At 41.7% G+C, this 18,053-nt stretch overlaps 1 protein-coding gene across 4 annotated transcripts in view; it reads right to left on the minus strand.

Annotated features, from left to right (window-relative positions):
• The window catches only part of rdx (BTB/POZ and MATH domain-containing protein rdx), a 254,487-nt gene that overhangs the window by 56,604 nt on the left and 179,830 nt on the right, over positions 1–18,053 (minus strand). The window contains exon 1 of one of the 4 annotated variants that reach the window (XM_083128326.1): positions 12,112–12,369. The exons of 2 other annotated variants lie outside the window; for them this stretch is intronic. In XM_083128326.1, the coding sequence (XP_082984452.1) occupies positions 12,112–12,125 (14 nt within the window). In that variant the 5' untranslated portion in view covers positions 12,126–12,369. Of the gene's footprint in view, positions 1–11,582; positions 11,851–12,111; positions 12,370–18,053 lie in introns of those variants that run through there. One more of the 4 variants, XM_083128316.1, reaches the window with a different exon arrangement.

The following is an 18,053-nucleotide window of genomic DNA, read 5'->3' on the forward strand; positions in this document are numbered from 1 at the left end:
ATCCAATATGGCTGGGTTCGCTAAAACCAGCTCTATGGACGGCGGGCCAACAGGGGCGCCATCTTTATGGCACAATGCCACTGCGGCGTTTGAGGCACAGAAATATTAATTTTCCCATTGCGGGTCAACAAGCGGTTATAATTCCTCACGTGCTGTCGCTAGCATTGATTCTTTTTTCACATAATGAGCCCGAGTTGCAATGTATAATGAATACTTTCTGTAAACGTTCAAATAAAAATGATTGCCTGTTGTCAGCCAGCAAAGCTTTGTACTCATTGATTTCCTTCATTTTACTTCGCCTTTCTGCCACTTTTGGCTAATTGCGAAGATCCATGTTCAGGCCGGGATTCGAACCTGGGACACCTATGTACTGAGAAAAACTTCTTTCTATTTCGGCTGACACACGAAGGAGCATATCTAAAGTAGTCATTCGGAAGTTCTGTAGTATCGAGAGAAAATTTTCTCCCAATGACATTATTTTGCAATAGAGCGAAATGTATGATACACTTTGTTTTTTCCCCAAAACTTTCCACATTTTTGTTGACACTTGTACCACTTCACCACAAGCACCACGTAAGTTCTTCACAGTTTTATTCACAACTTCTATCTAGACGTACTCCTGATTGTTCCAAAGCAGCTACAGCAGCAGGAAGAAATCCAAACCTATTTACCCATTTTTCAGGAAATAAACCTAAACGTATAATTGAAAAAATTCAACAACTTGAGTGAACATGGGAGTAAGGACGAATACACTTTGAAAATGGCTGTATATTCCTTGAAAAAAGCGAAATTATGCTGAATATGACCGAATATCTATCAAAATATGCTCAATCACGTAAAAATGGCCAAATATACCCTTCATTTAATTAGCTTCTTCATAATAAGAATTTCTATATATTTAGGGAACACATCACTTTTATGAACAAAAAAAAATATATACATATATGTATATGCTGTCATGAAAATCCTAGCCATAATAATGAGCATATTTGTTGCAATTCCAGATGGTTTTTAAGATTTCACAGTATCACTGGGAGGGATTTCGAGTGAAGAAAATATTGGTAACCAAGATACAAAACCCAACGAAATGTTATTCCCAGAAGCATTGTGAAACAAAAAATTCAGAAAACCTTTCGCAAAGTGCTTGCAAAGCATATGGAGATGGCTCAACACACAAGAATGTTAAGACACAAAGAAAAAAACACGGCTAAGGAATGTAAGCATAGTTCCATTCATGTTTAATCTTCTGTTATATGCTTATGATCTGCGAGGGTGCAGCCATGGACGTCCGGAAGGGGGAGGGGGCATGCTCGCCCCGGGAAAATGAATGCCTACCTAAAAATATATATTTCACACAATTTCATTTCAGTCACAATAATTTATGTTATTATAAATTCGTTGAAGAAACATGATAATTTCAAACTGAAATAGTGTTTTTAGGGGGACGTCACTATTAAGGGGAAAATCTGCCTCCTTTGCCCCCCGGAAAAATACCTTGCTTGCCCCTCCTTGAAAAAATTCTCCATGGGTGCAGCCATAAAAAGGCATGCAATCAATGGTGGCAAAGTGGAGCTACGGAGGTGGGCGTGTTATAATTTTAATGTTAATTTCTAACTATACAGATTTCATCAGAATTTCGTCTCGTTCTATTTCCAAAAATAATACTGTAAAGGAGTTTATACTGTTGTACAAGGCGGCGATCAGGGGGAATGGCAGTTGCTTCCTCCCCCCTTTTTTTTACACCCGAACTATGGCCCCTCACTGATATGCCTTGTCTACCAAGAGAAAGTAAACTTTCCTTGCATTACCAGGATGGCACCCAATCGCCGCCACTGGTGCGTATGCAGGCAGGTATACCCTGTCCCAGCGATCTCTGGAGCAACGCAATAAAATAAATAAAATTCTGGCTACGGGCCTGGTCGTAACAATTTGGTTCAAAATAAGTGCATTAACAATCATGAAACTCACTACTTCCTCTTTTGGAACAGTTCACGTCAACGAACAAATTCGTTATGAACGAATCATGTGGTTACAGGCACAGAGTATTGCCAAGCTAACCCAACGATTTCGCCCACGGCAATAGCGAATTAATTTATTCTAAAACCAGCACTGTATGAAGGAATGGTTCTCGTTCCGGAGCCGATGGAGAGCGGAAATTTCCAGGTCGCGAGGGGAAAGAAGACGCCTAGAAAACAAAGCAACCGTTCAATATCCCGATTCCCTTCCCCCACAAGGATTCAGTTCCCTTGAAACTGGCGGCTGGCGGAGGCCTTGGGCCACTAATTCATTATGTTCTTCCTGCGACGGGTGAAGGCCGGACACCGCGACCTTCGTGCAGGCAGATCTCCACAAAGCCACGCTCACCTGTTCACAGTGAGGCTTGCTCGTGTTCTTTTCCTACAGAGCTTCTTCAACGAACTGCCGCTTGCCCTTAAAAAAAATTCTTGGCTACTGACCGTGATACCCACAGAAAGTCAGTGGCGGACTTTGGAAATATATTTGGAACGTGTGAATTTCATTTACCTCGCCTTTCTAGCTGCAAACACTAACATATGCTACTTGTAAAACAGTTTATCTTTTCCTGTACTGCTCCCATTGGGGTCTGGGAAACAACGAATCAGCGACCAGTAAACCAAACCATGTGACCTGAATGGTGTTGGTTAGCACAGCCCGCCGAGATGCCAACGGTCCCTGGTTCGAATTCCGGGTCCTTTGTGAGTGTCCCTTCATCAGTTTAACCATATCATCACTCATCTTAATCATCGCGATTAGCCAACCGAATTGAATAGCTGTTTTAAGTCCAATTTATGCACAGAAAGGCTAATCGGGACTTGACCTGCAATTTAAAGTGAGATCCGAACCACGTGTGCCTCCACCGGGTACGACGACGTTACCACTGCGCCATCCGGGATAAAATGAACAAAATCAATAAATCAATGTTATTTGTTTCTCGCAGCACATTACCGCAAATACAGCACCGAGCGGGGAATTCGGTGTGAATCTAACGATGCAAGGTGCCAACAAGACTTAAGCTGAGTTTGGCACCACTGCTTAGGAGTGGGGCTTTACTGGAGAGCAAAGTGTCATCCGTAGAATACTTGGGATTCCAAAGAATCGCGATCGGGAAAGGGTAACACTGCACAAGTGTCACAAACACAAGCGCTATCTGCGAGGAATCAGCCCACTTACGGGGTCTCCGCGAGGGGGAATCTAGATCGTCTACCCGAACTGCAAAGCGTTTGTTACGCGAACCGCAACTGCGGGAAAAAAGAATCATTGTCAGGATTAAGTAGGTAACGGTGACAGCCGTTGGCGAATTGAGCAAAAATACCTCGATCCGAAGCGTGAAAACTTTGCTCCCTTGTTGACATCCTCGCTCAAATTGCAACCAGTGATGCCATCCGGTTTCGGGAAAATACTCCCGTGTCGAGCGATCTTCGATAAACCTAGGTATGCAGCAAATGGTGTGAAAACGTAAGCACCAGTCATGGTTTTATGCTTGGGTCGGTCCTACGTGGAATATGCGAGCGTTTGATGTTTCAATTTGTTGTCGGAACTTCCATCTCTCTAGCTTACTCGCGACGATGTGGACGGATGATGATGGCATTTTCGTGGGATTTTTACATACTCGGGAGAGACTAATTGAGTTTTGTTTAAAATAGCATCCGAACCACTGTGATAAGGCAACATGCCTCCGGGTATCGATCCCGGAACAACTTGATTACAAGGCGACGTTGCCACTACGACATTGGGAAAGCCCGGATAGACTGAAATTGAACGTGCAGTTAAAGGGGGGGACCCGAATCACGGTGCCATGGGCCTCCACCAGGAATCGAACGTGGGACTCCTTGATTACAAGAAGACATAAATAGCCACTACATTACAGGGTGACACACTAACGACTACACCGCGTATGTTACTGATCAAGATCATGTTATTTAAAAGCACAGACGTGTTCCGTTTGGCTTTGGCTTGCTGATCTTCGTTCATGTAGAGCGATTTCAGAAAGAACTTCAAACACTTTTCTCGCTTTTTCAGATTTTCGTTCACACCATTATGATTGCGATAGGACAGTAGAGTTACAATGTTCCCCAGAAAGGACAATGTTCAAAACCTGTGGACTGATGGGTATTAAAAAAACGGTCTAAAAATCGTGTGGGCGGTAAGAGAGTGAGTGACCTTTCTTGAAGGCACGAAGCGTCAACCTCACTTCCACGTACTACACCCTGGCTGGACTGCACTTTGCAGACGAACGAGGCTCTAGCGTGTGAACCTAGGGCCAGTACAATCCTCTGTAGGGCTATGTGTGTGTTGTCCTGTGTTTTGTCCTTATGTGTGCTGAGTGTACCTTCACAGCCTCAGCTTTTAACCCAGGTAAGAATAGTTTAGTTCTCAGAGATTACAGTTACATTTTAGTTATGGTAAGGGGCTGGACCCCGTATAACGAGACGGGTGCAAAATAGCCTACGTGCTGACTCACCCAAATTTTCATATTCAGTCAATCAAACTATGTTGACTGGAACAACAGCGAGAAATCCTCTGTGGAACTTGAGTCGTTTGTATGATTGATTGATTTGATGTTTTAAGTCCACTTTATGCACAGTAAGGCTAGTCGGGTCTGGATCTACAGTTTAAAGTGGGATCTGTATGAGTTTGTCCCTTTATCCATCTCATCACATTCATCCCCACTGTCGCGATTAGCCGAAAGAAGAAGAACAGCGACGTAAATCAAACCAAAACTCTCGCACGTTGTTTTGCTACGGTGACAAGTCCCAAATCCCTACGCCTAGATATATGCACATACCGTAGGCAACACTGATCGAGTGCGAACCGGGGAAGGAAAGTAACATAAAAAAACGTAAGCAGGGTAACTGTGCGACTATTTATGCTCATCATCACCTACGAGGAAGGAGAACGCACCAACTTGACCCTGTACCCGCAAATACAAGACAATGCGTTCCAACCGATGTTTTGAGGTGACCCGGTTGCCCTAAACCGCCTTGATTCACAGCCGGTCGGTTCACATACCTCCAGTCGCCATGTTCTGTTTTTCTTGCCGAGTGATTTCCCTCCCTCCGTTCGCGTTAAACGCGGCTGCCCACGTCATTTGCATGCGCTATTTCCTCAAACAAAGACACGAGCCGAATGACTCTCCGGCCCTTCATTTTTTCTTCTCGGATCCACGATTCCCGGATGCAAGCGTCTGAATTTTGTGGTTCACCGATTGTGAAGGCCTACACTCAGAGGAGAGTAATGCAGCAGGTAAACCAGGGGGAGAGGGTGTCTCCGTCACGCCCCTCCAACTAACAGCAACGGAGCGTGAAGAACCGAGGTATAATACGGACACACCCAAATTACATCAACTTGAAGCACAGATCTTACCAGAATCCAATCACAATGACATCAAAACACGATTTCTTGCTGCAAAAACTTAAGAAATTGATTTATTTATTTCACTTCCCTTTTCCGCCAATCCAAGATAACAACAAGAGTGATGATATGATGAAACTCATGAACACAGGCCGAGGTTCGAACCCGGGACCCCTGCGTCGTATCGTGCTATTCTAACCACTCCACTACGGAGGTCGGTTACAGAGCCTATTGGATTGCACAATGATAATGAGACATACATACATACATAATGGGTCGAACATATTTTCCCTGCTGTGGATTTTCAAAAAAAAATTGATTACAAAATAGTATACACACATCTCTTTTTCCAATAGGCATTTTAAATTGCGACTTCTGTTTTGAGCTCATTCTAGACTCACTAATATTCAAAATTCTGAAATTGCTGAAATTTGCAACAGAAGATAATATTGCAGTGCTTTAACTTGAAGAGATTGCTTCAGTTTCAGACTTCTGCTCCCCCGGAGACATCCGGAAAAAAAATCATGCATGATTTCGAATGGTGAAATTATATCGTGAAACATGGACGAGGCGTGTAATGAAAGACAGCAGATTAAGTGGTTTCATATCTATGCATCGTGAAAATGTACTAAAAGACGAAGAACTGTCCATCAACAACGTGATAAGATATCTATGGAAAGGACGTAGACGAATCTAGTTTTTTAATAGTGGACTCGACTCAAGTCTGAACTTAATAACGCGAAGGTATTTCCTATTCAATTTCAATGTTTATGACTTGTATAATAATAATAATGACCGAAGGGCAACATATGAAATCTTACTACGACCTCCAATGAGAAAATGTCCTTAGGGCGCCCTTGGTAGCTCTTTGTGCCCTTCAAATGACACCGAGGGCACAATTTGGATGCAAACAATACGAGGTGACCCTATATGCCAGGGTCACTGACGGTCGATGGTCTTTGTCACTTCAGCGTCTCATTTTTTTGCGAGCCCCTTGGACTTGCGGCCCCTAGGCTACAGTCTAGGAAAGCCTAGTGGCAAGAACTCCCCTGCTCATCGATGAACCTGTCATAATATTCTGAGTAGTTTTTATTATGAACGCAATAACAAACCAACTTGAAGAGTAGCGGAAATTTCCTTACCAGAAAAAAAGCACTGTGTATGTATGTGTGTATTTGCAATTTTATTATTATAATTGCCAAAGACTAAAGAGAGACAAAGAAGAGAGAGGAAAATTGAGACAAAAAGGTAGGGAAAATAAATACTAGTGTAATTAGGAGAAGCATGAACAAAGAGTGCTTGCTGTATCTATCTGAAGCTACAACCTTTGACCCTCCTTGTGTGTGTGTACACAGATTACGAAATCTCATCCATTCTATATCTATGACCTTCTGCGAACAAACATCCAAATCTATCAGAAACTCCTGATACGAAGATGTTTAAATTAATCCAAAACTCAATTATATAATCACCACCTTTCAACGCCTTATCAAAAGTAACAGGCTCGAACAATACCAACTTCCGCTTGCCACGCGCGCTGTTCATCGTAAACGCACGTGGCAATGTCCTTGCAAATAAGAGTTAAGATCAATCCTACTTCCAGCTGTCATCTTCCGTGCCTACGCGACAGATAACCTTGTGCAGAAAACCTTCAGGTATTTTATGGGACGATGTGAGCTTTACCAAGACAAACTCTACGGCATTATACGCATATGTAGTTACGGACACTTCTGGGTTATAATGAGTACACTGAAATTTAACGAGACTGTTAAAACCCAGAATTGTTCGTGACTGTCTTAATTCCACACACACTTTTTCAAGGAATGATTAGTCACATATATACACGACAATTGGCATATCAGGCTTCAACTTGGTACATACAACGAAGTTAGTGTGTTCTATACAGCGTAAAGTTTAATTGTATCATCTGCAAATATGCGGTATAAAGAAACAAACTGCCGGAGTACTAAGTGAGGTGCGTGTACTGCTTGCTATTCTGGTTATCACCCAGCGCAGGGGTTTATCCAAACTGTTCCAATCGTGGGAGTGGAAGTTCGTATTTAGGAGGAATATAAGGGTGCAAAACGACCATAAATTGAGCCTTTCTGAAAACCTTTATGCGGGGGGGGGGGGGGTCATTTGGAAATTTTGGGGTGTGTGGATAGGTCATTGACCCAGAGTTCCCAGACGGGAGCAAATTGTCGAAGGGGGTGTAAATCCATAGGAGTTTAAAACCAATCACAGTGATTTTGAATATCTGTCGCAGTTCTTGTATTTCTGCGTATGGAAGGATACAGGACAGCGAATGTCATTTTAATCCTGTCCAAAAGTCATTCCATTATGTATTGTTCGAAAGTAATGAAATTCCCTACAAAATTTCCAAGTACAGCGGATAATTGTACATCAGAAATTATGCTTAGTACAGAAGTGAAAACACTTACAGCTCAAGGCAAAGTTTATCATCATCATCGTCACGATTAGTCAAAGCCGCAAAGGGAAACTCGAAATAAGGAAAAATCAGCTCACGTTCATTTTTATACTTATTTGACAAGTTTATAATGCCTGCAAATATGCACGCGAACAATCACAGGCAATATTTCTCAGCACATAAAATACCCAGCAGACACTGTGTATGTCAAAAGTTGGTAACGGCGAAATGCGATTAGACTTAAATACCAGATTATGCTGCAACAGCGGAAAACGTGATGACATGAACGCGTGCCTGTTTATTAAAAGAAAAAAATCCAAATGTCAGCGGAGCTTATCTAGAATGCTCCCGGAAATAGGTGGCAAAGAAAAAACAACTTCAAGGGTAACAGCTGGAGAATCCAGAAAAGGTGACTCTAGAGACATACAGTGACTACACTCTGAAATACTGCCGGTACAAGATTTAAGGACATATCGATGACAGTGTGAAAGGTGCATACATACAGGTCGCACTGGGAACACCAATGGAACGGTAAACGTAAATTGTAGTTGTTTATACACATCTGTTTCACTCAATATTATATACGTTGTATTTTCTTTTCAATATTTATAGTGAACATGTATGTTACATATTTTATTATTATCGATTTCCTTTCAATAGTAAATATTGAAATCAATGGCCGCGGTGGCTCAGTCGGTAACGCGTCTGACTACCATACTAAAGGTCCCGGGTTCGATTCCCGGCCGGTCCAAATCCGGGAACTTTTCTAACGTTGGAAGCGGCCCCGGTGCCCAGCCAGCGTCGAATAGCATGGGTACCTGGGGGAAACCCTGGGGGGTAAAGGCGGTCAGGGGCGTGATGCTGATCACATATCCCCACTCACGACCGCATCAAGAAAGTGTGGGGCGTTACCCCCACACGCCTTCATGGCTTGGTGCCAAGCACAGGGGAGCACTTTAACTTTTTTTTTACAATATTAAATACGATTGCATCCAACCCATATACGTATTATATATCTAAGCTTATGGTTGACAGTATACTTACTTTGTTATATTATGTAGATATATGTTTGTGTATGACTATATTATTATTTAAATACAGAACTGTTTATTTATTATTGACTTGCTTTATTTTACTTCGCTTTTTGTGTCACTTTTGGCTAATTTCCGAAGATAGGGATGAGTGATGATATGATGGAATGGACCCTCACAAACATCCATGCCCAGGTCGGGATTCAAAGCCGGGACTACTGACATATACAAAAGTGTATACAGAATTAGTGTAAGCTTTTCTGTAAATGGAGATATTTTCTCTGTTGGAGGCAAATCAATAAATCAAGTAAAGTTTATTCGTATAGGATGAGTTAAGTTCAAGTTTCAAGGCCACTTTATGCACAGATAGGCTAATCGGGACTAGACCTACAGTTTTAAGTGACATCCGAACCACTAGGTCCCTCCATATAGAACTCTATAACATGCAAAGTTATACAATAATGATCAACTTGATCTTGTACTGGCCTGTATGAATGAAAAGTGTGTACAAAGGATGAGCTGTCACGTCAGTACAATCAACACTTAGTTCCTTACTTAGATGTGCTACAAACAGTATCATATCGACAATCCTACTGTTTGTCTAGTGTACTTGACAACTATGTCACATGTTTTCAATGATGTGATGTTTTCCTTTCACAATGAATACCCACATATCACATTCGCCGGCCTCCGTGGCGGAGTGGTTAGCACAGTGCGCTACGACGCCAGGGGTTCCGGGATCGAATCTCGGCCTGGGCATGGATGTTTATGAGTGTCCATTCAACAATTTCATCACTCATTCCCATATTCGCAAATTAGTCAAAAGTGGCACAAAAAGCGAAGTAAAATAGCAAATCGCATACTATATTCGTGTAAATATTTTCGAGATTACATAATACTAAATTTTAATATGTATTTTGCAAAAGTGTGATGGTTTAGATTTGCATACGCTGATTGTAAGGTTCATTCACAAGGTTAACGAATCGATCGTACAAAATAAGGAAACAAAATGAGAAAAACTCACAATTTAGTGAAAAGAAATCACCACGGTTGGGCAACCGGTGCGCATGCAACACAATCACAACTCCCTCTTCATCTAATTTAATTACTTCCTATTTGCGCTTCTTCGCCTTCTCCCAAGCCACACGAGGTGTTAACGCCTGAGAAACTTATGCCATTTGGCAACGCTGCCGGATGAAGCATCCAAGGCTGTTTTGAACAGTGTTGCTAACGGTACTGGCACAAAATCCACTACATTTCCATATCAAATCTAAAACTAAACGTAGGACATAATTTGTGTGTTCAATAATACCCTAGCAAAATGGAGAAATAAAGCCGTTGGAAGATGAACGGCATTTACCACATGTCCTCAAAACATGAGACATTTTACACTGCCGTAAAAAAGGGGGGGGGATAGAAAGCGACCATTTCAACTTATAGAGTTTGTAAAGGTTGGCACTAATGTACATACATTGCACGATTACGAGGAAGGGAACATTAATTTACGGTTTTCCTACCAGCCTTCGAAAAAGTTTTTTTTTCCCCATAAATATTTCTATAAACTTCTTTTATGATGGAAGAAAAATTAAAATTACAAAAACAACCTTTAATATATTTGGGCTTCAAGTTTCAAGCCATATAAAAAGTCACGAACATGGGCGACGCGTCACGTTTCCAGACAAAACATTTTTCAGTGTTCCTAAATATTTTTGTATAATTGTACGCATATAAAATACCAAAACATTCACTATATGTTAACGGAGAATTCTGGTCAGATCTGCGCGATTTAGTAGCAACGAGGAGAATGATGAAATATGACATTGTAAAACTTGTAACTTTTGACTTCAAATCAACACGCGAAACAACTATCGGATTAGCAACTACACCAATTGTTTCAAAAAATCACCTTAAAGGGGTTCTTTACTTCAAGAACTTTATAGATCACAACAAATCCACCAGATTTGGCGATTTATCACCGAGTTGGCGACCTTGGTCTACGATCGGGCAGGCGTACTGACAAAGAAACCGGCTGGCAAAGCAGCAAAGCCCGTCAGCCTGCGAACACAAAGGACGTTCACAAACATTTTACTGGCTGTTGAATAGGCCGGTCAAGGTATATAATCCCGACGCACAACCTTGTTGCTGGAACCACTGGAAGTATTCTCACCTCTCAGGGGGTGCGCAATTATGAACAGCGGCCTTGCGAAGGAATGCTGAACGATTGAGATGCAACAGGGCACCGACAATGGTCCTGGTGGGATAAGAATAATTACTGTACTTTCGACCCTTATCCATTTTCACCATCGAGTATATCCTAGCGGTGCTCATGCACGAAGTGAACAAGCACATGAGTAGTTTCGATGGATCTTGAAAATGACACTGATTTATGTAAGGTCCCTATCATTGCTTCGACACGTCAAATCATGAAAACAATGTATTTCTTCTTTCGCCGCCTTTATGCCACTTTTGGCTAATCGTGATGACGATGATGTTATATGAAACTGACTATTCGCAAATAAACCCCAATGCTCAAGCCGTGATTCGAACACAGAACCTGGTGGTGGGGTGATAATGTCCAATTGTAGGAAGCTATAATCCTCGTTGACTAAAAATTCAATCACTTCAAACTTCACATATTGCCGTGAACGGTTGTGATCACAACTCCACTAAACGATGATGATGTCACAATGACGCAAACAACACAACACAAGCTCAAAACAAGTAATAGCTGGAAAATAAATGAAAATATTTACCCGAGCTTGAGTAGTAACTGTCGCATTCCGTGTTAGGAAAAAGAGCAAAGATCATCTCCACTTGCGAAAACAATATAATCCCATGCACTTCCTTTTGAGGTACCGACAACACAACACTCGACCACCACACTCACTGACGTCCCGAGTTTCACTGCACGCCAAACTCAGATTGCAGCTGATGCCAGCCAGCTCTACCCTCGGGCTAGGAATTCGGTTTCATTCGGTCGAGAGCGAGAATGATGACCTGTGACGTCACGCGAATGGGCACCGGGAGAGTATATTCACCCTTCTCTTCTGTTCTGATTCACCCAGTCGGTGCTACCTCCGAGAGGAGACAAGGGAAGCAGACATTGTCCTCGCGAGATCCGATCCACCCCTCCCACCACCTCCCCACTCCCCTCAAGAGAGAGGTTACTCCCGACTAAAAACGCGCACGTAGAAGAAAATACCCAGGACTTTCAGCACGGTGGCTACTGCTACACGAAACATTGACAAACAAGAAGCTTAAAAAAAAAAGCTCTCTGCTTACCTTACAAGCGCCATTGTGGATGGAAAAGCACGGCTTTAGGCCGCAACTGAACCCTCCCCGGGGTCAGTATCCATGGTGGCAGGTACAAACACACGCGTTATTTGCACTGCACTTCACTCGTACACGTATTATCCACGGGTGTTCTCGTTACGATCGAAGCCCCAACCGAAAATCGGGGCTGCAGAGCCTTGTAATACTTTTTTCCCCTCTCTCCTGTTGCAATCACTTCGGCCGCCAGCACCACTCAACTCACGGACGCCTGCACGCAGACTGGCTTCGCAACGCCACTTAACCTCGCGAACGAACGCGACTGCCACCTAGCGGGAACCCTGGAGTCGCGATGCCGAGAAAGTAGCACATCGACTTTACGGCGAGGCCTTTTCGAATCACCGTGAGCTTCGGAGCAATTTCTCCAAAAAAGCTACATCGATAACAAAAGATGTTCAAGCAGACACATGAGGTGGCAGTCTGGTGGGCAGTGCTGAAGGAACTATCATCAATTTATTTGTCTTGGATTAGCCTCAAGCAAGGTTTTATTACCTATAAGAATTTTTAAAAAACTGCCGAAAACAGGGCAATTCTTATACTCATGTTTTTTTTTCCCTGTATGCACAATTGATTGATTCATTTAGTTTATTTAACGTCGCATCTCTGTCACTTTTGGCCAATTGCGACAATTAAGGCGGGCAGTTGCCCCCGATTTTTTCCTAGTCCTTACTATTGTCCCTTAAAGCTGAGTTTTGTCTAATAAGAGCAAGTAAACTGACCTTGCCCCCCCCCCCGAAAAAACGCAGAGGATTCTACTGGTCCAGGCGCCATAGCCTCGTTGGCCTTCAAGGCTGCAGTTACCAATACGATTACAAATTACTTTCTTTCACGTTGGTTGACAATTAAAATCTTTAATCTGGCTTACTTTAACACTATTAGATACATCACATTTACACTAATAGTTATTTTCATGGATTGTGTAATTCCAAGATTTAAATGTTGACTTCTTGTTTTGATTTTTTCGTTGTGGTGTGTATATATACTGCTGGACAATGAAAACCGGACACTTTAATATTTGACATCTGAATTGCAATAACAGCTCGCAGGTATATTCCAGAATGTTCGGCAGATCATGTAGTACCATATGCACCATTCATAGGCTCGGACTTTGTTTATGCATTCGTACTTAATTCAGTTTCTGCAACATTTAGTTAGCCCTTGTACCAGAGCTTTTATCGACCCATTGCGTTATCACAAAAAATGCAAGTGTCCGGTTTTTTCTGTCCAGCAGTATATATTTTAGGGTGTATTTTGGATACTTTTATTGCATAGTGCAGATTTTTGTACCGTTCCATACATATCATGCTACACTTATTAATAGCTTACTATGTCTTGTATAATCACACTAGACGGGATTTTACCAATTCATTGGGAGGACTTAGAAATGCTCAAGAAAACAGGATGTTCTATTTTGATAACACTTGTTTATCCGGATGAAAAAAAAATGTGATATCCGTATATTTATCTGAGATCCGGATTACAATTATCCCTCATCCAGAGTGTGCCTAAAAATATGGGCTTTGAAACAATGGAGCAATCGTTCGTTTGTACCAAACTGCTGTTTGCGTATCCGGGAATAATATTTTCTTCAACATTCTTGTTCCTAGTAAAGGTAAAGTTCCCCGTTCATACAGCACCGTGCCATGAAGGCACATTTAGGGACTGTATTTTCTTGGAGGTGATGTGATCATCACCACGCTTCGGTCGCCTCTACACCCACCCTCAGGTACCCATTGAGGATGGGTGAACCCCGGAGCCGATTTATGCGGGGACAAGGTCACCCAGCCTGAGAATCGAACCCGGGTCTCCCGCGTGTCAGTCAGAAGCCCTACCGACTAGACCAGGAGATTCTTTTTATATTACTCATACGTGTTGAGAGGAATTCGTCCCCACTGTCCCTCAAATCTGGGGTATGATTCTTTCACATAATATCTGCACACATCTATACATGTTATGTTAGATACGTATATAACCCTTGAATATATGTGCAACCATGCCTATAACAGGCTCACAATTGGCAGTGATGGATTGGCTGGCTTTTACAATAAACAAGATATTCTTGACCGACCTTAAATAATCATATATCGCACTTTAAAAACAGATTTAATTCAGGAAATATGTGTTACTTTTCTCTTCATAAACTTTTATCTTCTCATATAATATCTAAGAAACTAAAAGTTAATATACACAAAAAAGTAATTTTGCCTGCAGTGAAACTTGGTCCCTTGCATCAAAAGAGGAACATAAATTAAGCGTATTTGAAAATAAAATGCTTAGAAAAATATTTGGACCTAAAAGGGATGATGAGACAGGCGAGTTGAGAAGGTTACATAATTTAGAACTATACATAATTTGTATTCATGTCCAGATCTTATTAGAATAATTAAATCAAGAAGACTTAGATGAGCAGGGCATGCGGCACGAATGGGAGTGAAAAGAAGAGTTTACAGGATTCCTGCTGGGAAACCTGATGGTAAGAAGTCTGTATGAAGGCCAAGAAGAAGATGGAGGGATAACGTTGAGATGGACCTAAAGGAAATCGGTAAGAATGGAAAAGATTGGATTGATCTTGCCCAGGATAGGGGCAGATGAAAGCTTGTGTTGCTGCAGCCATAAACCTTCAAGAAGACTAGAAAGTTAGTTTGATATACTCCAATGAATTGAGCTCTATTTGGAGTGAGATCGACATATCTCCACTCCTAATCCTTAGCAGTGAGGTGAAGTCACGTATCTCCAGGTTAATGATTCGTTTTAAGAGTCAAACGTATTCCTAACAATAGACAACATTTCCTCGCTCCTGTAAATTTGATAAATTGAAGTTACGGCCCTCTGGTTCCCACACATGTGAAGAAGTCGTGCAGAAAAGTAATTTTAAATCAGGTAAGTATTTTGGAATATCATATCGAACCGAAGTCTCGGAACAATCACGTTCTCGTCTTGCTTTTACAAGATCGTTTCTGCACCATCCATAATAAAAAAAATTGAAAATCGAAACATTTTTTCCATATAGAGGGAAAATCTTTCTTCCCGTCCTTTCTGGAGTACCACAGGGCAGTGTTCTAGGACCCCTCTTGTTCATATTATTCGTCGATGACCTTACCGACCATCTCACAGCCACCTCTAGTAATTACCTTCTTTTCGCAGATGACTAAGATTTTCAGAGAAATCTCCACTTCCAACGATACTCATCTTCTCCACAATGACATAACAACGTTTTTTTCATGGTTCCTGACATGGAAACTTACATTAAATCCTGACAAATGTACTACTCTCACCATTTCTCTCAAAAATAATCTGTTAAAGTCATCTTACTCCACCTCTGGCAATAACATCAAAGCAGTATCCTCTCATGAAGACCTAGGCATTGTTTTCGACCAAAAACTCACATTTGAAGAACATATTACAGGCACGACAAAAACGGCCATGCGTCTCTTAGGTTTACTGTATCGTTTCACCGAAATTAGTGACATCTCAGCCCTCACCTCGCACTTCAAATCATTCATCTCCCCAATAATAGAATACTGCTCTCCCGTCTGGTCCATGGCATGTCCCACTCACCTCTCCAGAATCGATTCTGTTCTTAACTTTTTCCTTGCTATAGTTCGTTACAGGGTTCCATCATTACACAACTTTTCAACACCACATCTCTTGTAGTTTCTAAACTTACAGACTCCCTATCAGCGCCGTTTACTGAACGATTTTAGGTATCTTTACAAAATTGTCAATGGCAAAATCCGTTGCAACACGCTCCTCCAGGAATTCCACTTTCGAGTGCCTATGCGCACAACATGCAACACAAATCAATTTTACGCAAAAAAGCCTAGACTGGAAATTCAAAAAAGGTCGCTCTTCCACAGACTTCCCACTCAATATAACGACCTCCCATCAAGTGTATTTTCCACAGAGTATGCCTTTCGGTCAACCATCAGAACATATACTGCTAAATAATATTTAATTGTGCTATCTTGACTTATTTATATTAATATTGTCTTAAATTGTTATATTTATTTTTGTTCTTTCCATTGTTACTGATTTCAATGTAAAATGGCTACGTGCTGTATCTGAAATTTTCTCAATAAATAAATAAATTGTGCGCGCGAGGGAATTTGTGGGAGACTTGTGTAGAAAGTCCCATTCTGCGTGGAGGCCGATCCGCTTTTCCAGGCCGAGGTCTCTCCGGAAGTGATCTCACTGCTTTTGAAGCGGCAGCCCAGCGCATAAGGAAATACGAGGTCAGCGCGTTAAGAATTCAGTTTCACACAAGAATTCCTCCTCGCGAGGTGACCGCTGCCTTCCGTTAGCATCCGTGTCGAATGCATTAACAGCTTCTCGTATCTGCATGTAGTGCTCCACAAACCACACACATATGATCAATACATATTACGCTACACACAGGCGTAACTTGGCGGGTAAATGAAGGGGGCACTTGCCTCAAAATTGCAGGTTAATATAAATTTACAAGTTCAACCTCTGTTGAACCCCCTAGGAACTGAGAAGGAAAGTAATTAGTATTTTTTAATGATTTCGCAACTTTAAAAGTTATTTAGCTATTTCTACGGGATAGAAACCTTTTTTGATTCTACTCACCCCTAAGGTTAAGACCCAAGTTCGATTCTGCCTTAAAGCTTATTTTGTTTGTTTCTTTGAGTTGTTGTTTTAAGTCCACTTTATGCACATTAAGGCTAATCGGGACTGGACCTACAGTTTAAAGTGCAATCTGAACCACTATGTGCCTCCATCGGGAATCGAACCCGGGACTCCTTGATTACAAAGAGGGCACGCATATGTCTACGGCAGTCAATATCCTTTTGACACATCCATATTTCTAGCACCCCTATTTTACTCAGCTAAAGTCTTCATTGCAGATTAACTTGCAATTTCATTTAACTCAAAGAAACTTATCTAGCATGATGTGCAAGATGAGTCCCCAACGTTCAATGTTGAACAGTTCATCCAACAAGTGACGCGGCTTGCGCTGTTGGCAAATTACAAAACTTTTTTATTACATTATGGCAGTAGGACCGATAAAACTATACGACTGACACACTTCTCCGCAAGGACGCGCTTTCGAGTGATTGGAATTAACGACGGCCGAGATGCTCAAGCGACAAGGAGCTTACGAACGTAAGGAAATGTCGAGCGTTTTCTAACATATTTGCTCTGATATAAAGAAAAAGTAAACAACACGCTCGCCACGACCTGGTTTCGCAAATCAAACACCTTGCTTCATGACGTTTTCACTTTCTTTCGAGGCCCGTTTATAGCCCGGCGAAAGTTGCGTTCTAATCCTACGACACGGTGAAGACACGCTGATGACGTAGTGCAGCTTCCAGGGAAGAAGGAGGAGGGGGCATAATGATAGCAGAATATGAGGTAAGAATGGTTATATACTCACTCACCGGTCGCCCCTGCTGTCTGTCTAACTTCGTTGTAAAGTATGGAAAGGTAGACGAATCGGGACTGGACATAGAGTTTGAATCGGGACCCGAACTACTGACATGTTTCCCAATCCGGAATCTTTTAGACTACAAAGCCGAGGAGTGGGGTGGGGCCTATAGTTATCGCAGGAGCTTAGATTTTGTTTTACACTAATGCAATCCTCCCCTTTTCTCGAGAAATGTATGCGATTCTAACACACACGAATTCATTATATTTGGAAAACTTTGGCGACATTTTTGGTACTTGTAAATACTTATGTAGAATAGATCCTTCTGAAATTTGTAAACACGACACGAAAACAATTTATCTACGGTACAGCTTCTAATAACCTTTCTTCTTAATGAACTCCGTAATGACCAAAATGTTTTTACACCGAGCCCTTCATTTAAGAATTATTTAAAATATTGTTATTATATTAAATAACAAGAAGCAAATGAAACAAAATCGAATCTATT

Source organism: Lepisma saccharinum, chromosome 1 (genome assembly GCF_977018435.1).
Source record: "Lepisma saccharinum chromosome 1, izLepSacc3.1, whole genome shotgun sequence".
In the NCBI taxonomy this organism is placed as follows: Eukaryota; Metazoa; Arthropoda; class Insecta; order Zygentoma; family Lepismatidae; genus Lepisma; species Lepisma saccharinum.